The 21,685-nt window shown below is 39.0% G+C and overlaps 1 protein-coding gene across 4 annotated transcripts in view; it reads left to right on the top strand.

Annotated features, from left to right (window-relative positions):
* The window catches only part of BANP (BTG3 associated nuclear protein), a 151,763-nt gene that overhangs the window by 10,756 nt on the left and 119,322 nt on the right, over positions 1–21,685 (top strand). For all 4 annotated transcript variants that reach the window (XM_061477358.1, XM_061477357.1, XM_061477356.1 and 1 more), the window contains exons 2-4: positions 3,695–3,839; positions 5,213–5,307; positions 6,603–6,802. In XM_061477358.1, the coding sequence (XP_061333342.1) occupies positions 3,770–3,839; positions 5,213–5,307; positions 6,603–6,802 (365 nt within the window). In that variant the 5' untranslated portion in view covers positions 3,695–3,769. The remainder of the gene's footprint in view (positions 1–3,694; positions 3,840–5,212; positions 5,308–6,602; positions 6,803–21,685) is intronic.

The following is a 21,685-nucleotide window of genomic DNA, read 5'->3' as shown; positions in this document are numbered from 1 at the left end:
ATTCTGAGTAAGACTGTTGGCAGAGATCGTTAGTGCACTTTATCTAATCTGCTTTAAATTTGTACCTTTAGTTGTCTCTGTTTCTTCTGGGTGTTGCAGTACTAGAGCCACCTCCTGGCAAGCGTTTGCAGGAAGGCTCTGGGCTTTTTGCTCATCTCTTTGCCTTTGTTTCTGAATATAAAAATCCAGGAACAGGGAGGAGTGTTTGTCTTCACTTTCAACTCATAATACATAAATAGGGAAATTAACATTTTTAAGATTTGGTGGGTGATGAAATAGGTTGTATTTATTATTAGAAGGTTTAGTTTTGTTACTCTATTGATGCTTGTTCCATCTTAGAATCTTTAGGACTGTTTTCTCAGATTTTGAAAAAAAAAATCCCTTTGGGAGGTAAGAAGGACCTAATGTAGTATGTGTGCTGCATACGATAATTTCCATTATTCACTCTGATTAAAACCTGAGACAATTTTTAGCTTACGCTGCTTTATACAACAGGAATGGGTTTATGGTGGCTTTATTAGGCAAGGTTTGCAAAAGTCGTGTCTGGCATGTGGAGGGGAAAGGGTGGACAGTAACAGAGCTGATACGGGACTTGGTTGCATGATGCAAGAGGTCTGAAGGGTCAGAAGCATTTGAGGTAACAGATTTGAAGGCACCCAGGGCTGAGGTGGGAATGGAGGTGGGAGGAAATCCCTCAGGTACACACCATAACCTATTCCTCGGTTTTTGCATTGTGGCAGAGTTGAAGAAGTCTCTTCCAACCCCCCAAAAATGCTCTGGGAGAAGTGATGGATGCAGGGCAGATCTAAATAGCCACCTAAATAGCTCAGCTGGAGTCAGTGTGAGTCTGGCTGGCCAGGGCCTCCTGTAGTGTACGTATTAATGAGACATTTTCCATTGTCTGGTATGAGCTGTCTTCCCATACCCCTCCCCTAGATAATGGCAAATAGACTATAAAATACTGCTCTGTTGATCCAACTTCCACATGCTGGCTGGGGGAGTAAAAGTGGGCACGTTTCATGTCCCACTTGCAGTTTATCCTTGGCTTCCTGACTTTATGTTAATATTTCTTTCTTATAGTTTAATATTTGTTCCAGGTGATATTTCAGCATGGGTGGCTTAATGCCAATGTACATATGCTTAATTTGGAATTAATGGGGACTAGCGTTTCAGCCAGAAAAAAGAAAGCAGGGGAAAAAAGAAAAGGCTGGGAACACTTAGCAAATTTCAGAAGTGTTTTGCATGAGGAAATGCTGGTAAATGCTTCACTCAGTAAAATGTGTGGAAGCTGTATTGGCAAAGTTGTTCTGAATTTTATCAGCTTTTCAACACTGATAAGCTAACTGTTAGATTTTATTGGGCCTTTACCCATGGTTCTGAAAGCAAGGTTAGACCACTGCTAAAATTTTCTGTTATAAATTGAAATTCTGAATTTGGGAGAGGGACATTTTATACAAGTCATGATGGCTGCTGTGGTCGCAGTACCCAGTGTAGCTTGCTTGGGCATTGCCTTCTTAATCCACACATCTAGTGTTAATAACAGAATTACTAGTTTCCACTTACATTCCAATAGATGAGCTCTCTGCCTCTGGTGACAGCAGAAGTATATTTTGTCCTGCCTGTTGAGAAAGCAAAAACATGTTCCATGAGGATGTTGGCTAATTGCCTGTAAGCAGTGTCTGACTTACTGAAGTTGTAATAAAATTTGTTTAAATGGAAATAAATACTAATGATATGAAGGCGCATTGTGTGTGTAGTAGCTGTTCTGCCACAGTTTGATTGCTATGCCTGTGTTTTAAGGCTCTGTGAGAGAATATTTTGATGGTACTTCTGACATGAAGCTGAATATTTTCAGGCTATGACCCATGAGAAGTGGGGAACTTCTGTCAGAAGTGTGAAATTGTTTGTGTTGTTTATGTTGAAGAAAGGTTAAATCAATTTCAGTGATTTTTTTAAAATTTTTTTATTTAATTAAGGAATTTTGAAAGGCAGAATACGTGCATCACGTGAAATATTACACTGTGTTTAAAAAAAAGGATTGCAAATCCTTTGTAATGCTTTATAAAATACTGATATATTTGTAGCTATAACTGGTTTCAACATAACACGTGAACTAGGAGTGAAATCTTGAATTGTGTAAACAGACCAAGTTTTCAAAGTTGAGCTTTGTTCTAGTTTGTACCTTTTTAGCGTTTGGGGTGGCGGCTGTCTTCCTTCAATTTGAGGGCAGGGTTCTTAGTATTACTAGCAGTATGTGACATTATGAAACAATAACTGCAGCACAGCTGTTTTATTCTGTTAAGCCTGGCTGGTTACCAGGATTTCTCAGAAATGGCAAATACAATTTACCAAAATGGCATCCATATGCACTAATGTGTTGCCAGGTTTTTTGGGCGTGAAGCCACAGGCTGTGCTGTCTCAACAGTTTTTCACCACGATCAGAATTCCAAATGACTCTCTATTGGCAGCACTGGTATTTTGAGTAAACAATTGGGATGCATGGAGAGACCCCCTTTTGAGATGGGCTTTCACAGCGTGCAGTGGTTGCTCAAAGTTCTCCTGTAGGTTGTGTTGCTCTCTTCAAAAATTAGTATTCCACTTGCCTGGCTTAGTGGCTTTCTTGTGCTCAAGTGGAATAGGGAAAGAGGAAAATCTTTATGCATAGTTGGATTTGATTCAGTGTTGGTGTTGAGGGATGAATTACCATTTCCACTGGTAGATCTCAAATTATCCCTCTAGTGTTTTTTGCTTCAGGTTAAAAAGGAAAAGAATTGGCTGATCTCTTCTTGGTATTCATTGTCTATACTTTTGTAAACTATGAGAATGCACAGATATGAACGGCTTCAGTGCTTCAAATTCAATTGTACAGACTGAAGGTTTCTCTTAAAACACTAATGAATAACCTTGACAGAGAATTCCAAGGGAGGCAGGGCTGAGAAATATCTTGGCTTTAAAATCAGGACCATATTCTGAAAGTGGCTTTGTCAGCATTGAGCTATAGAAAACCCTGGCAAGTTCAATAACTCAAGTACAAAAGTCAAGTTTTGCTTCAAGTCTAATTGTAATTAGCTACGGGGAGGCTCCTTGTTCTCAGTGACTGTTTCTGAAGATTTGGGAGGCCTTTTAAGACTCGTACATGTAAGGATCTTGTGTACATACAGGTCTGCACAAAATGCATTCATTGCAAATCTAGCCTGGCTTGGGAACTTCATGTGCTTCATAAGTCTCAATGCTAAAGTCTGATCACTTCCAAGAGCTAAGCAATAATTTGTAAATTAAACCCCTGCTGTTTAGAAATGGTCTTGTATGCTCTTGAAACATCTAAAACAAAAATAAATTTACAAAACAGAATGTTTTATTTTATCCTGATGAGCTGCCAAATCTCTGAAGTAAATGTTCACTTTATCTGTTGGGAAAATGTGGAAAGGTGGATCAGCAAGGAAAGCTTGAGCTCTTGTCTTGGACCCGGTATAGAAAGGTTGAGTTGGGGATGATGCACATAGTTCAGTCCTTTGCTCTTTGATGCGGATAGCGAGTAGAAAAGTAGAAGTTGGTACCACTGGATGTTTGCTTGCAGGCTGGTTACTTGTGCTGGGGATTGCATCTCCTTATATAGAGCAAGAATGAAAAAAATAAAAGGAATATTAATATATAAGGTAATCTGTATTAACACACACTTGCCACTGTTTTTCAGGATTGCATGACTTGCAAAATTACCTGTGTGTGGACCTGCAGTGGTATTTGACTGGATATTGCTGCCTGGTTCTGAATGATGTCAGAACAGGATTTGGCAGATGTTGTTCAGATTGCTGTTGAAGACCTCACTCCCGATAACCCAGGTACAGTACAGGTGCTAGTGATGGCATAAAGATATTTATAGTATTGCCCATTGACAAGGTGGAAATTGCTGTTGAGCTTAATAATATAAAGCAGTGCTGCAGGTATTTTTTGAGAGATGATTCTTAAGGCTACACAGCAGGTTTTCAATAGCTTAGCTGGTATATCTTCAGTGCCCTTTAATCAGATTTTTAAAAAAATTATTTTACTTTTCTTTCACAAGGTTTATTTCCTGGGGCTTTTTTTGTGCAGGGGTAGACTAGTGCTGAAAACTTTGACTGAAATATGGCCTCCTGCAATCTTTGTTTTTCTCCAAACCAAAGATACGTTCTAGGCTTTCACTCAAATGAGAACTGTCACCCATCTATTATGATTTGTTTTATTGTAAAATAGTTTCTCTCATACATTATTCAAATTGAAAAATACTCCTGGAAGCAAATACTGTTATAGTCCTTGCTTAGAACTTGACCTACTAAGCCAAAATACTGAGATCAGCCACAGACACTGATCCCATGTGCCATTACATGTGAGGAGGTGACTGAAAGAATAGTAACTACAGTTACAGAAAACAGAAACATGTAAAAAAACTTCTGATGTGAATCAAAAATGTTCCCAAAGTGTTGGAGGAGAAGCTGGGACCTGCCTTTTGTAGTCTACCAGGTAATTTGGTGTTAAGGAGTGTCTGCTGCGGTATGGTCAACCTTAAACAATGCTTCGTTTGGTAAAGAAGCTCAAACCTGGTCTGGTCTTGTCTTGAGTGATGCTCTCTCTGACTGTGAGGCTTTTCCAGGGCTTTACGCCTTGATTTTGCCAGCCAGGCCTTCAGGTTCTAAAGTCAGTTTTCCTTTATTACTTTTTTCTTCAAAAGATGAAAGGCTGTTAGAACCTATGGGTCTGCACGTGCAAGTGGCTATTTTGGAAAGCTGGCAGGATTTTCTTCATCTACACTGGGGATAAATAACCCACTACTATGCTGAGTAGTGGATATAATTCTTTCTTTGTACAGAACTTCATTAGTACTTACGTTTTTTTATTAACATGGGGGTCAGAAGCTTGTAGAATCTGTCAAAGCAGAACAGCAAATGTGGCAATTCTGCTACTTTCTGGTAAGTTCCTAATAAAAAAATCCAAGGTAATGCTTAAGTGTTACAACCTCAGTGTGCTTGAAATAAAGTATTGGATTTAGAGAAATGTTTTTTGAGAAATGGTAAAACATATATTTAAGAAAGAACCCAAGTAAGTGTAAAAGAATACATACAATATGTTAAACACCTTTTATGTTAATTAAAAACCTTTTATTTTTTTATTCATTTAATGTATTTTTAAATTGTCCTCTTGTATTATAAGCTATGGCAGTGCTTATTTTTCTTTGCAGTTGTGCTGGAGAATCATGAAGTGACAGATGATGATGTAGAACCTGCTCTGAAACGCCAGCGTATAGAAATTAACTGCCAGGATCCTTCTATTAAGGTTATAATAATGCCTTTTCCTGTTTTTATTTGTAATAGAATTGAGTTAGCTTACTTAGGGGAATACATTAAGAGAAATGAACGTAAAATTAACTATTTGTTTATTATGTTATTGCATAGTACTGGAATTATAGTCTTCTTGTGTATGTTTGTTCATTTTTGTACATAAATTTAAAAATCTGGATGATTGCCTAGTTCTCCAGTGTAAAATCTGTAGCAAGAATTTTACATGCAGTATAAAATGTCATCAGAATTAATTCCAGTGACTCAAATGTCACTATTGGTACATGTTTTGATAAAGTGAATAAAGTTGACCTAAAAGATCAACTTGAGAATGTATTTTTATTACAGTTTGCAGATACTTTGAGTATGTTTAAAATCATTATTTTAAGCTAACAACATTCTCCTAATAGCTAAACCAGATTTGGTTCAGGCTCAGTAGCTCAGGCTTTTCTGTGCTTGCAGAACTTCCCCTGCTTTTCTCTCTAGTGTGTTTTAGTTTTGTGGGGTTTTTGTTGTTCCTTGGAGCATATGAGTAGTATTTTACTGCCACACACGTTAAACGGTATGTAGTTCTGAAATGGTCGTAGAAACTGAAGCTCTGTATTGAAAGAGAACCAGGGAGCAGCACTGTAAACCGGCATGGTGAGCTGTGCAAGTTGTAACAGTGGGCCACGAGATGGCATAGTTGCTGTTTGGGAAGGCGAATGCGCGTAATGTTACCCTTTAATGGCCTATTTTTCCCAAGATGAACCAAGTGGAATAGGCTTTCTTTTCAATAAAATTGCTTAGGAAAACAGGTTTTATTTATTTGCTTTTCTTGGTTTGCTGTTCAGGAGAGAACTTAAATGAGTGGCATTAATTGTCTCTGAGGTTATTCGTGTTGATATAATTTCCACTGTAATGATTTGAATTTATGTGCTTGGCCAGGAGAAAAGATCTTACTTAACTTTATCCAGGAGGATGCATTCATAGATTTACAATCCTTTTGTTTTTACTTGCATGGAAAGGCTTTGACATGTGTATGAAATCATACCAACAAAGTACTTAGGTGAAAATATGTTTGGCTTGGATGCTTTTGGCTTATAAGTAAAGATCTGGAAGAACTTGAGAATGCTTAAATGCTCCTGGATGTCATCAGTTTTGTATGTGGATGAATGTTGTCACTAGGCACGTTCCTAGTTCCTTTAGGATTGTTTTCCAGTCACATTTGTCTGTAGCTTCCTTATGTGTATGTTGCTGGAGATAAATGCGTAAGTCTTTAAAATCAGTTTCTTTTTCATTCTCGCTTTCTAGTCCTTCCTGTATTCCATTAATCAGACAATATGCCTGCGGTTGGATAGCATTGAGGCAAAGTTGCTGGCACTAGAGGCTACCTGTAAATCATTGGAAGAGAAGCTGGATCTTGTCATGAACAAACAGCACAGCCCCATCCAAGTCCCCATGGTGGCAGGTTCTCCTCTTGGCGCTACACAGACATGCAATAAAGTACGATGGTAAGAAAAGAACAGATTACTCATCAACATGCTTTTTAAAATAACGTAAATCCATTTCTTTGGCATCAAACTCTGCAGCTTTCTGTATAACTGTCAAGAGCTTGGAGTGCTGTTTATGAGTGTAGAGTTAATTTATCTTGAAGGTAATTTTTGTACCAGTTTCATGATGTTACTTAGAACGTACTTATGGTCCATGGACAGTTTGCAACTATTTCCACATTTCACATTTCATTTTGACTGAAGACTGGTTCATCCATCCTCTGGAAAAGTCTCATCAGCTATTTTAGACAGGTTTTTTTGACTTGCTTTGCTTTTATTTATGAGGCTGTTTTGAGTTAATGAGTTCATCATTCTAATTACTTTTCATTTTCCTTTATTTCACCAGAAAGACAACAGAGTTTGTTTTATGTGCTTATTTTCTAAAGACTCTTTCTAGAATAATATCTGCTTTTGGGAGGGTTAGAAGTTGGAAGTGGAAAATCTGTTAAATAATCTAATCCACTTTGATGAAAGAGCAGGTTTGACCTGCAGTACCTTTATGTATGATGTGCTTAATATGGTTTTAAATATCTGAATCTAAATGTGCCTGTCATTTTACTGTGGAGATGACTCCAGCAAGAGAAATATGCTTATCAAAAGTCTCTTTTGTCTAACAACTTTTTCCTCCTCATTCATACTTTTATAGTTAGAAAAACCTCAATACTTCTCTAAATAATTACTTTTTATTCTCCATTACAAAGGTGTATAGGCAAGTTGCATATGTCATAGTATTCTAGTCAAGATATGCTAAATTCATCTTTTGTCAGTCTGCTTTTCCATCTTCTGATCTTTATCGCTGTCTTTGAGCTGTTTCAATATCTGAAGATTATTTTGTATGTATTTTTGGTATGTTATACTTGGCGCAGTGTTTTAGTGCACTACTCTAGAGCTCTATAGAAAATTCAGTTCCTTGCTTTATGTTGTGGGGCTCACCCATGTGATGTAAGGGGAAAAAACCCAGACCACCACAAACATGACCCTTCTTTGGACCCATTTCCTCCTAGGTTCCTTACTGTCTTATTATTTTTTCTTTCAGTATTGCTATTTTTATAGTTGGTATATTAAGTTAAATTTATCTCAAGGTTGTAATTGCATTTTATTATTATATCTTTCAGTTCAAGCATTTATGAAGCAGGGTGAAGTGTAACTGTGCTACTGTAAGGGTTCAGAGTTGGAGGTTTTTACCTGAGAGAGATACATTCTGCTCAGGTACCCGTACCTGCTGCATAATGCTGACTGTTACTTCATGGTTGCTAACTAAGTGTGATTACTGATGAATGGAGTCTAATCTCTTTAAAAAATACCTTATTTGTATTTAAAAATCTAAACTAATACACAACCAATGTGTTTCTTGATGTCTGTATTAAAAGTTCATGTATCCTTTTTATTTTCAGTGTAAATTGGAGTAATCTCTGCTCCTCCTGCTGAAGCAGTCACCTTTCCAGTCAGGAACAGCTGATATCCTCAGTCTTTTCCAAAACAACTTTCCTTTTCAGATGTTGAAATGCAGTGTTTGGGCCCCAGTTCAGAATTTCTTCACTTGTCTTTGTTCTTGTGCTGGTGGTGAACATTCTGACCATGGGACGTCTTCCTTTTCCCTTTTTCCATTTAATTTTTCTTTAAAGTAGGTGCTGTGCCTACATCTACCTATGCTTTTGAAGGCTGCCCAGTTACGTGTTGAAAAGGTTAATTCTGGTTAAGTTGTGTATCAAAAGAGATAAGGTATGTGTAGTAACTGTTTGGATCATAGCTCAAGTAACTAGAGTAAACACAACTTTTTCCTAAATAGTCTTTATCAATAATTATTTCTCAAGCAGCGTTCCTTAGATTTGTTGCTAAATTTTTATTTGTCTTTATGTTAGAGATCTTCGAGTTCTTGTGCAGAAGCTGAATTTAACTGTGGTTTGTGCACAGAAGACTTCAAAACACTTTCAGAAATGCATGGTCCCTTTGGGAGTCTGTTAATTCATGTTCAGTGAATGCTTTCCTCTGTAAATTGTACTGTTTTGTGTTTCTCATGGGATTTGCCAGACCCGAGGTGGTTTGTTTTTAATCTCTGTAACCATCAGAAGTGTGTCCTTTGTGTTAATGGTGAGCTTGGTGTTTAATCTGTTGTGTTGGGTGTACAGATTTATGACGATGGCTTCTCAGACAGTCTGAACATGATTTAGATAGAAGTCTTGAAGACTGTAAGATTCTCTGCCCCAAATATTTGTTAGTGTTGGTATGAAGCTGCACATTATCAAATACATCTTGCCAACAAAGCACTGAGGGCTTTTTTGTTCTTTTAGCAGTCTGTGGCCTATATGACTCAAAAGAAAATAGCTAGGGGCGTATGTGTTTAACTTGGCATTAGTAGCCCTTCAGTTTCACAGTGATGGTGTTTCACTGATTTCCCTGTCTCTCATTCATGAAAACCTTTATCACTTGTTGATTATTTCCAATTAATGCCTGCATGGTCTGTTCTGTTGTATCAACTCTCTGTGTAGTTCCCTCTTCCCCTTACATCGCAGATGGCAGTGGAGAGCTGCCAACAAGAGTCAGTATTTTGGATACTGATTTGCAGATGCAGCATCTGAATGAGATTCTTCAATCTTATTTTTCTCATTCTGCCGCTACAGTAATACTGGGTTTGGTGCTCCAGCAAAAACGTTCAACCAGGTGGTGCTAAACTGCCAGTGAAGCAAACTCATTCTCTTCTTCAGTAAATACCTTAGGGTTTGTTATCTTTTCCACTCTGTAGTGAATTTTGGTTGTAATACTCTTAGTAATTATTTGCGTTTATTTAGTGCAGCTTTAACACAATCAAAATTTGTTTTACGGTAGTGCACACACTAAAGTGTATGAACTGTGCATTTTAAATCACACAGTTTGATTGCTTTGTGCTATTTGTGCTTTTTAAAATCAAATTGCTTTTCCTAAGACTTGTCTTTGTTTTCATCTCATGGTGAGCTAAGCATATTTCAAACTGACAGCTTGGACAGAGACGCTTTCCCCTGCGTCATCTTGTGGTGGGATTGTGCAGTTACAGCATACCGTGTGAATTCACAGCTACGTACTATGGCCTGCCTTGGCTTGATCTGGGATTTTATGCTGTTTGCAGCACTGTGCACTGGCTTCTTACAAGATGGAGTGTTAATCTGTGCATATAGCTGCTCTATGGAGGTAGGAGTCTCATTTTGCAGCGGTTATCGGGCTTACATTGAATGATAAGTTGTCTCTTCAGTAAACCTAACACATTGATCTATCGGGATAACTCCTACCTGCTTTCTGCCAAACTGTCGTTTCCAGCATTTGAGAATTCTTATTAGGGATATGAAATAGAAGATTTTAAGAAGATTTGCAGTAAGTCAGGAACCACTCCATGTTACTAGCTCCCAGGACAGAAATGTAATGCTTGTTAGCGTCTTGTTCTGCTTTCTGTCTCCTTATTAAATACATGAGAAGTGATATGTGTGGAAATTTTCCAACATCCTTTTCTGGATATGTGATTTTTTTGAAGGCTTGCTGATGTTTCTGAAAACTACAAAATGCTGAATTCAGAAATTAGTTCTGTCTACTGCTTTTGATATTTTGCATAAGTACATCTTCATGAAGGCTGAATTGTTCTCAGTTCTTCTGTTCATGTTGTTTACCCTGATCTGCTGTTGCAATACTTCATTATATACTAGCTAATTGCAGTGGAGATAAGGAAGAAAGTACAGGTTATGTAGAACTGTGTAATTAATGATTTCTATGAATGGTTGAGATACAGGGGAGCAATAGGTTAACTTCTGGATCTTCAAGTATGCTGCAAGTAAGAACTTTACAGCAAAAACTAACAGGAGAACTTCTTTTGAAAGAAAGTAATTCCAAATCTGTGAGAATTAAACTGGTTTGAGGGAAACAGCAATAGGCCGTAAAGAATATGGAGTAACATGTAGCTGTTGAATCTCAATAAATCATTGCAGGAAAAGCAGAACTAAACAAGTACAGTTTTGTATAGGTTTTTTGTCCTATATCCTCTGCCTTTAGACTGCACAAGCCTTGTGTCTCCTATGTGGTCCATGATGCTCTCTGCTATGAGGTTTTGAAATCTTCCGTGCTATTCCCGTGATAGTAGCATCCCTGACTGCTGAAGATAGCTGCTGCGGGCTTGTCCTTAGCCTGGCCACAGACTTTAATAGGTGTTTAGTGTCTCTCCAACACTTTCTTTCTGTCAGATTTGGTCATAAGAGAGTAAAGTGTTATTTAGGATTGGAGATGTTAAATCTTACTTTCCTGGGGAGGCAGGGAAAGGGGTGGAAATGAGTTTTAGGAAGAATTTTCTCAGTGTTCAGTGGCTGCTGCTTAAAACCACAGAGTTGTTGGGATTACCTGCAGAGACACAGTGATAATAAAGTTTCTAAAAATTTCTTTTTTGTAGGAAAGGCTGTGAAACGGTTTCAGAACTAGTAAAATAGGTGGCAAAAATCTTCAGATTGCACAGAGTTATGCTGAACTATACGGAGTTTGAAAAGAGCCAAGAACCAGTAGCAAAATAATGTAATAAATCAGTAACGGGAGTATGTATATTGTCCCAGTGTTCTGAGCTTTGTCCGGCTTTGTGCAGCATTAGCACAGCCCTGGTTTTCCATCCAGGAAGTGATTGACTCTCTTCCTCTGTCTGCAACATTTCCTGGCAGTATGGCTATTAAACCCCTCTTAATTTCTTTTCTTTATGAGGTACCATGCTGGTCAAAAATTCCAGTAGCTGCTGAAAGCTTCTTGGATAGGAGAGCTGGTGCAGTGCCTGATGGCTTGTCTGTATGGCAGCTTCAGATGATGTTTGAAATCTAGCATGTGCCCAGGTCTTGAGACTTAGAAATTGATGAATGCACAGTGTGAAAGTGTGACTCAAATCTTTTATCCATGTTTTGAAGAAAATACTTAATCTGAAAGATTTCAGCCTAGGAACAGTGTTATTTTTGTCAGTGTCTTTCCATTATTCATTCTTTTGAGTGGGTAAGCGCAAGTATAAATTGTTAAGGTTGATTGCTTCTGATAACACTGGAATTTGGTTTGGTTTCACAGAACCCTTCATCATTTGTATTTATGGGCATTTTCTGGAAGTACCACACTGTGCAGTTCTGCTCTGTTATTTGCACATTTTTCTTGGGTAAATAGATGTAATTGAGAGCAATTTTTAAAATGTAGTTATTTTGAAAAGGAATTAAGTTTAAAATTGGTGTTCTCTTCATATTTAATAATAAAAGTGTTTCTGTGAAATATGGAAATTCATAGGTAAATTGAGCTTTTCTTTTGTACAGATATTTCCCTTGAGCCTTTGTTATGGTAAAGTTGAAATACAGACCGCATACATCTGGTTCTTTACCATATGCATTTGTGGCTAACCCATTAAGGATACTGGTCACTAAGCGTAGAGATAGAATTGCACATATTTTTGTCTTTAATGGGAATTGGAGAGTTAAATGGAATTGCAGAGTTTAATGCACTCGCTTACTGCATAAAGACCTAATATGGTATCCTTGAACAAGGCTGGTTAGTGGGCTGGACCGGAGCTGCTTATGCTGGAATGCTGGGGAGAGGCTTTGGACAAGGGCCTGTAGGGACAGGCCAAGGGGAATGGCTTTAACCTGCCTGAGGGGAGACTGAGATGAGCTCTTAGGCAGAAGCTCTTCCCTGTGAGGGTGCTGAGGCGCTGGCACAGGGTGCCCAGAGAAGCTGTGGCTGCCCCATCCCTGGCAGTGTTCAAGGCCAGGTTGGACACAGGGGCTTGGAGCAAGCTGCTCTAGTGGAAGGGGTCCCTGCCCGTGGCAGGGGTTGGAACTGGGTGAGCTTTGACATCCCTTCCAACCCAAACCTTTCCATGTTTCTTGTAGTGGAGGTGTTTTAGATAGGCTTGTCTGCATTTAATTGTGGTGTTGGTAGGCTCAATCAGCTAGTTTTAGAAAACAGTGTCTTTTTTTGCCTTAAGGTAGGAAACAATATTTTTTTCTATATGCAGTTGTGAAACAGATGTGATGTATGAGCATGCTTTATTTTCTAAGGTGTCTTTCATTAATAAAACTGTTAAGTTTAATTAAAACAATGTAATAGGCTTTGAAGAACAGGATTTGTCCATCTACTTTGCAGCGTGCTACTTGGCAAGGCTTTTGGCTCCAGATTTCCCAGGTTCCAGATCTGTGTTTCTGGTGTGTGATTGTTTCTTTGTTTACAAGTGGCTTTGTAGTAAAGAAATTGAAAACTGAGATGGTTTTAAATAAAATAGTAAAATAGAGGGAGTTGGGTTGGAAAAAATTGGACGTAGGGTAACTTTCCTTCGAAATTTAGGAAAACTATTGTTGCTCCTGTGTAAAGTCTTTAGGGGAAAAGTCAAACAAACCTAAAGAAATATAATCAGGGTATTGGTATAAAAACTGAAATAGCTAGAATTCTGGTCTCCCCTGGCCCCTGCCCTGTGAGTTACAAACCCCTTGACCAACCTAATTACATGTTATCAGGTATTGAATAGCTTTTTCATTTTTGTAGCTTTTTTTATCAAAAGGTGTTTTATAGATTATAATAAACTCTCCTACTATGTTAATCCAGGCTTTTAGAGTAGTAATTCTTCAGTTCTTATCACTAAATAGTGACTGTGGAGCTGCTGGTGTATGTAGTTAAACTTTTTCCTATATTTGCTGCAATTGATACTATAACTCATTAATTGATATAAACAACTATCCAAGTTTTATCTATAGGTATTTTTCTTTCCTTTTTATTAATACATTAATAGATAAATTAGCATTATAAAGCTTGGGGATTCTTTCTGTCTCTAACTGAAACTGAGATGTCTGAAGACCCTCAACTTGCAAGAAGATGTATTTTTTGAGTAGCCAGTTTAAAACAATGCATGTATTGAGGAATATAATATCCTGAAAGATGTATGGTGCATGGTTTATTTTCAAGTTGCAGGTACATTACTTTGCCTGCTGTGAGCCTGAGCTCATGCATTCAACTTTAGGCCTGAAAAAATATTTCCCTGGAAGCAGATCCAGACCCCAGGACAACTTAGCAGGCAGCTTAGCAAGATGTCAGTGATTTGGGGTGTTAATCAGAATGTATTATAAAGGTTTTGTTTGGAGCAGCTTTGGAGGTCATCGGGTTTTGAGAAATTCTGTCTGCTTTCTATAAGCAAGCCAGGTTTATTTATCCTTCAGTACATCTTGTGGTTGAGCATCTTTCTGGGGCCTCATGCAGCAGTGTCTTTAGTGCAGACCTTCAAGCCTAGGAGTGGCTGACAAAACCACAGATGAATTTTCAACATTGTTTTGGACTGGACCCTGGGGCATCAATAAACTCTATAACCTTTCCCAGTCACTTTCTATCATCAGTCTGTGGTGCTGTGTGCAAACATTTATTTTAAATTACCAGTTCAAGTGTCATGTCTGTAGTTTCTGTTTAACAAATCTGTTCTGTTTAATGGCTTTGTTTTCATGAAGAATTGAGGATGATTGTGCTGTCCTGGTGTGAATAGCTCTTTCAGGCAAGTCCAGTCTGTTTATGTCTGGGTATGGAGCGGGTTGAAGGAAAATGGCACAATTGTCTGTGATCTACTTTCACTGTGTTCATTTTGAGGACACTCACAATGAGGGAACAAAGTCAATATTAACAAAAGTTAAAGACTGTAATTAAAACTTTGCAACTTTATTTGCCCCTTTTTATGAATTTAAAAATTTTGCTTAGGATCCGAAGTTTCTTAAAGAGCACAAATATAAGCAAAAATTTGATGTGTGGATAAAAGATTACTGGTAAAGTGGAAGTTTGGCTAAGGGAGTGAGAACGTGAACTCCCATTCATAATTGCATTGGTTGGCCAAGAGCGCTGTCAATTTCAGTGCCTTTTGTGGCTTCTGTTTTTTTTGAATTAGAGAATGGTTTAGGTTGGAAAGGACCTTAAGATCATCCACATTGAACCCCTGCCATGGGGCTGGGACACCTTCCACTAGACCATATAGCCCAAGGCTCTGTCCAACCCCGCCTTTAACACCACCAGGGATGGAGCATTTACCAGTTCCTTGGGCAACCTGTTCTAGTGCCTCACCACCCTCACAGTAAAGAACTTCTTCCTTATACCCAGTCTAAACTTCCCCTGTTTCTGTTTGAACCCATTCCCCCTTGTCCTACAGTCCCTGAGGAAGACTCCCTCTCCAGTATCTTTGTAGCCCCTCTTCAGATACTGGGAGGCTGCTCTGAGGTCTCCACGCAGCCTTCTCTTCTCCAGGCTGAACAGCCCCAACTTTCTCAGCCTGTCTCCATACGGGAGGTGCTCCAGTCCCCTGATCATCCTCGTGGTCTCCTCTGGACTTGTTCCAACAGTTCCATGTCCTTTTTATGTTGAGGACACCAGAACTGCACACAATGCTCCAAGTGGGGTCTCACCAGAGTAGAGGAGCAGGATCACTTTCTTTGACCTGCTGGTCACGCTCCTTTTGATGCAGCCCAGCACATGGTGGGGTTTCTGGGCTGTGAGCACACACTGCAGCCAGATTATCTTCATTTTCTCATCAGCCAGCACCCCCAAGTCCTTCTCCTTGGGCTGCTCTGAATCTCTTCTCTGCCCAACCTGTAGCTGTGCCTGGGATTGCTCCGACCCAGGTGTAGGACCTTGCACTTGTCATGGTTAAACTTCATGAGGTTGGCATCAGCCCACCTCACAAGCGTGTCGAGGTCCCTCTGGATGGCATTCCTTCCCTCCAGGGTATCAACCGAACCACACAGCTTGGTGTCATCGGCAAACTTGCTTGAGTGTGCAATCAGACCTGCTTCTGTTTTCAGTTCTTCTGTCTACTGTTGGGTTTTTGCTTGTTCCCTTTTTCCCAAGTCCTCACTGCAAAGCAGGTGATAAAGGGATTTGTTTCATGTGCATTTGTTTATAAAACCATACACACTCGCACACTCTCAAGTTGAATGTGTGCAGTATGCTTTGTATGGCTTTCTTAAAGGAAGTTAGCTACTATCACCTTATACTACCAGGTAGTGATGATTAGTATTTTAGTCTGGAAAAACTGTGTGGCTTGAATTAAGTAAGTAGTATGGGTGAAGAACCCAAATACCTTCTTGATGTATAGTAGACATGTTTATCTGAAAATTATGGTTCTGTCTTGCATTCAGAAATACAGTTTATGAAACTGCGCTAATCAAATAAATGAACCATTTGTCAGCCGCTCTTTCTTTATCCTGCATAGTGATAGTTTCTTTGGCTGTGGTGCAAAAAAAAAACCAAGACCCCAATCTCGACATCTTTGATTCCCCGAAAACATGAAAATACTTTCCAAAGTCTCCTAATTTGTCAGAAGAACTTGTCAGCCTCAACATCTCGAGACTGATTCTGGTCCTGCATAGCAGTAAGAACACCAATTTACATCTTTTTGTTTTACCTGTATCGAAACACATGTTTTGTGGAGAAGTACCTGCTGCAGATTAAATGGATGTCTGTGATTCATTATAATTAGGATCACTACAACTTGATACTGAAAATAGTTCAAGAACTCTCATGACTGATTTTATTGTTGTTTTTTTTTTGCTGTATATCTTGCAAGATCCACAGCAGCAGTGCTGTAAATGGTGGTAATTTTTGGACTTTTATGGTAGAGATTTAAATATTTTGAAATAAAGCTTGCCCTGTTGGTTTTCTGCATGGAGTTTTTATTGCAGATCATCAGCAAGTGAATTTTTTTTGTAACAAACCATCAGTTTGTGAAGATTTTATGCTTACTGCCTGCACTACTGGGAGTTAAAATTCACACAGGACTAAGGAGAAACGGCATCTTGGATTTAAGTAGCTTGTACAGCAGTGTTCTCATTGGAATTTCACATTCCATTATTGTTGCACTAAGATATTGAGGAGCCAAGTGTTTAGTAATTTGTTGTTGAGATTTGATAAATTCAGAAACAATGTATAATGTCCAGATAGCATTTAGGTTGAGAGTGCAAGGTCAGTTATGGAATTAAAAAGACAATGTAGTACTAATATTTCATCTGTGTTTTGGAGAGTTCAATAATTCATGCATGTATGGGATGGAACTCTGCAAACCTTTTCAGACTGACCAAGATTTGAACTGTGTTGATTCGTTCTTCCAAGTCCAGTTTTCTTAGGTTAATGGTTTCTGATGAAATATTTATAATAGTCCAGTGATTCAAATTAGAGTCTAGCAAGTAGCAGCTGATAACTTATGTCTGAGACATAAATGCAAAATATGTGGCTTGGATCTTTTTAATTGTGGTGCTGTTTAAAATGTGCCTGCGAGGCTTTTGGAGAGACACAGCTTTGAATTCTTAAATATAATGCTAGCTAAGATTTTCAGCAGTATGCACTGAAAATAAAGTCTTTGGTAATAAACTCTCTTCTTCAGAGGATTTGTTTTTGTAATGTGTTACAAGGCCAGTTTTTTTTCCCCGTTTGCCAGGTAATTGCACAGTAAATTTTCCCAGCTGCTAGTCTTAACCCATGGCAAGTGTGAAATCCTTTAACTTAGGAGGCTTAAAGCGTCGGAAGTAACTTGTGCTCTGAACCACACGTGGGTAAACACTTTATTCCCACTTAGCTAATACACAGGGACTTTGTTCTGTGTCTAAGGCTTCAGTGAATCCTTTTATTCTCATTTTGTAAAGAAAAAAACCTATGTGAAAGCCACAGCACAAAAGCAGAAGGGCAGTTGTGTGAAGTCCCTTGTGGCGCAGCGTATTGCTATTCACAATAGTGAGCTAGGAAACAAGAGAACTGAATGTGCACAGAATTTGCCCCTTGTGCCAAGACATTTTAGAAATCCACATCCTTTATTTGTAAGGGTATCTGAGAATGAAAAAGAGAGGCATGCATAAGGATCAAAAAGGCTTTCAGTTTTATAGATTAGGGGTGGCATTTACTGTTGTAATTAGTGTCTAAGAGCATTTAAAACCAATTATAGTAGTATTAAAATGTGGGTTAACCTGCCCCCTTGCCAAAACCCATAAGGGTCATACTAGATGAATTCTGGGGAAAACAGAACATTGGCTCTTATTCTGTGGTTCTGTGAGCATAGCCAGCTATTGCATTCAAAAAATAAATGTAAAGGGTACATGACTTGAAATTTGGTTCAGGATAAATGCCTTCATACGGCTTATACTTTTCCTTTTACCTAAATAACAATGGAAAAGAATTATTGTGTTTAATGGAAGTGGACAGTTTTTACCTCATGAATGTTGTAAAAAGTCTGAAAATTGTTAGTAGGATTATATTTTAGTGAAAGCCTAAAAATCTTACTGTATTTGTATCGCTGCACTGGATTGTGGAAGCATGTTACGTACTCTCTATTTCAAGAAGTAATTTATCGAGCATATAATAAACAGAAGGGGGCAGAAAAGCCTTATATATTCATTTGGATTCCAGCTTTGAGAATTTAAATCTTTTAATGTTACAGTCTCTGGAGATTATTTGGAGTTTGAAAATGCAGCGGTAAGAGCACTCCCTGGAAACCTTTCCTGTCAGTTGGGGTATTTAATTCTGAGTACAACAAAACGGATGAATGAAGAGAAGAGCAGCTAATGAGTTTGTGATTAAAGGGGGGGAGTTTTCGTTTTCCTCTGGAAAGAGCAGAACTTTAAGTTGTGTTTCAAAGTAGTTTGCGTACCAGTTTACACCAAACTCAAGTACCAGTATTTTTAACAGTTGTGAAACCGACTGGTCTTGCTACTCATGGAAAGTAATACATAGTAGTGTAGTTTTAAAAGAAATAATCTACAGTGGTGTTGGAGAGTCCTAGCTTTACTTTAAGCAAGGTGGGAAGGAGCTATAGGTGAACTTACAGCTTCAAAAGAATGAAACAGACCAACATCTAGCAAGGTCTCAGCAAGGTTGGTGAGATGGCAGAGAGCCAGTCTTCCATCTGCTTTATTTGGCAAGAGATGCTATTTAACTGATACATTTCCAAACGTAAAAAACACGCTGTTTGGAATCTGAATGTCTTTCCAAACAGCATTTTTCCTTTTCGTGGAACTGTACTTTTTTGCATATCTTTAGCTTTGTTCCATATTGAAGGGTGGAGTATGAGACAGGAAATCTGCTCCTAATAACTTTTAAAATTGTATTCTTTGTGAGAAGTCAAGAGCGGTATTTCTTCAGTATCCCTTCAGGGTGTATGGAAATTAAAGATCTAGTACGAGCTCTCAGAGTAGCAGCATCCTTGGCCTATCTATAAAAATACGTATGTGGTGGCAAGTGTGGTTGGGTAGTTGTGAAAAGCAAGAGAACAGAGGTACATCATGGAAGTTATTTACAAATCTGCTCTGTAAGAGTTGTGTGTTTGAGTTCTGTTTGCAGAACCCTAATGTTGTATTTATTTACAGTTTGTTGTTATCTGGTGACCATCAAGGCGTCAGTTAACTAGTGTCTTGAGAGCCAGTCTATAACACTGCTTCCCTCACCCCCAGACATCTAGTGCCACATAAGTAAGGCTTATGCTGGCTTACTTTGTAAGAAATTTTGGAAAATAAATCTAGAAGTAGCTAATTGCATAATAAAGGGTTCAAAGTCTTTACTTCTTTTCATACAGTGTTTTTTAAACAAAGCAATTCCTATTTTGGTACTAAGGCTGCAGTAGATCACTTATAGTAACTGTGTTCAAGATCAGTCAAGCCTGCATATCCCTTACAGATCAACCTTTTGTGTTCTGTGCTTAATTCAGTCTCTAGTATGCTGCATTACTACTACTTCTCTAGTTCAGGAAGTTAAGGCTCAAAGAAGGGTAACAACTGTTAACTTCTTCCTATACTGTCTGAAAAAGTATCTTTGCTGTTGTATTACCTGTATCTTTTTAATCTTACATTTATTTTTAAAAATGCTTGTATTTGGAATCATAGAATAGTTAGGGTTGGAAAGGACCTCACGATCATCAAGTTCTGTCTGCCCTGCCATGGGCAGGGACACCTCACACTAAACCATATCATCCAAGGCTCTGTCCAACCTGGCCATGAATACTGCCAGGGATGGAGCATTCACAACTTCCTTGGGCAGCCCATTCCAGTACCTCACCAACCTCACAGTAAAGAACTTCTTCCTTATATCCAATCTGAACTTCCCGTTTTAAGTTTTAACCCATTACTCCTTGTGCTATCACTCCAGTCCCTGGTGAAGAGTCAGTCCCTCTCCAGCATCCCTACAGGCCCCCTTCAGATACTGGAAGGCTGCTATGAGGTCTCCGTGCAGGTTTCTCTTCTCCAGACTGAACACTCCCCACTTTCTCAGCCTATCTTCCTTTTGATGCAGCCCAGCACATGGTCTGTGTGTGTGTGGGGGGGGGTGTTCTGTGCTGTGAGGGCACACTGCAGCTCCAAGCATTTATTATAGGTGCTGGAAATGCTGGGATGGAATGATGCCCTCCTCCCCCAACACACCTAGTTTAAAGCTTTCTTGACCAGCCTATCAAGCCTCCTACTAAGGCTGGCTCCACCAGCCTCCAGTAGACCTGGCTTCCCAAATTGAGTCCCATGTTCTAAATACCCAACCCCCTGACTATGGCACCACCGTTCTAACCATTTGTTAACCTGCCCAATCCTCCTAGCCTTTTTAAGGTCCTCCTCTGTATCCTGGAGAATTGATGAAAAGACAGTCTGAGCTCCAGAGCCCCTAAGCACCTCTCCCAGGGCTCTGTAGTCCTTCTTCATGTTCCCCGGGCTACTGCTGTCTGTATCCCTAGCACCCACATGGATCACCAGGAGTGGGTAATAGTCCGTGGGACTTACTAGAGCAGGCAGCCTCTCTGCCACATCCCTGATCCCTGCCCCTGGTAGGCAACACACCTCCCTTGAGACTGAGTCAGGCCAGCAGATGGGTGCCTCTGTGCCTTTCAAAGCAGAGTCCCTGTTTATAAGTCATGGCCTGTTCATTTCTTGTCCATAATCAGAGACACTAATAATCAATGACATTTGTTAGCAGTATTTTTTCAGTTCTAGTTGTTGTTTGCATTTGGCCTACTGGTTTTGATGCTGTTGTATATCTTCTGAGGCCAAAAGATTCATTTGATCTTTTACGTAGCTTCAGTTGAGTTTGAAGTAAAAGAAATTATTCTGGGTTCTCTTTCCCTGCCCCTACCCCCCACCCCCCTTCATTTTTCCCCTTAAAAATAAACCCAAACAGAACAAACCCCCCCGAAACGGTATCCAGTTGCTTGCATACCTGTATCGTAAGATCCCTAAAGAAACCCCATTGTTTTAAGTGGTAGGTTCTTCAGCTCCCTTGTAGCTTGACTGTTGGTTAGTTGTTGAACTAGTTGGAAATGGGTGTTGTCATTTGTGGATGACTACACTTGTTTGCTTGTACAGGTGTGTTTAGCTTTTCTCAGAGCAAAATAATCCACAACAGAAGTTAACAGCTTTTAAAATTGGTTGATAAAATAGGTCTTAAAGCTAGTGATTCATGTCTTTGATTGTCAGCCAATTCAGAGGCGCTCTCTAGGTGAGGCTGTATACAACAAACTCCATATAAATGTATTTTGTGACTTGGAAAATGTCTGGCTCTTACTTATTTGAGCTGAAAATTTGTTGTTAAATGTTTTTAAGCTGTTAACAGTATGTTTTAATAAATGCTGCCTTTGCTTTATCTTTATTATAAATTGATTACAGCTTTCTCAGTTTTCACATCCATGAATCTCTTTAGTGACGGCTGGTGTACTTTGGCTTGTCTTCTCACAGGATCGAAACATTAGTGCTGTCTTTATAATGTCTGCTCTTATGTGATGTTCCAGATGCAAAGAATCCAAAGATAATTTTTGATGGCTGAATTCTCACTGAAAATGATGGATAATACTGCTGCTTTTCTGGCAATTGACTTGACTGGGTGAATGCAGTT

This window comes from Pezoporus flaviventris, unplaced genomic scaffold (assembly GCF_033815535.1).
Source record: "Pezoporus flaviventris isolate CSIRO_AGI_PZ_B2104156 unplaced genomic scaffold, CSIRO_AGI_Pfla_v1 ptg000105l, whole genome shotgun sequence".
In the NCBI taxonomy this organism is placed as follows: domain Eukaryota; kingdom Metazoa; phylum Chordata; class Aves; order Psittaciformes; family Psittacidae; genus Pezoporus; species Pezoporus flaviventris.
This window is presented reverse-complemented; position numbering and strand designations above follow the sequence as displayed.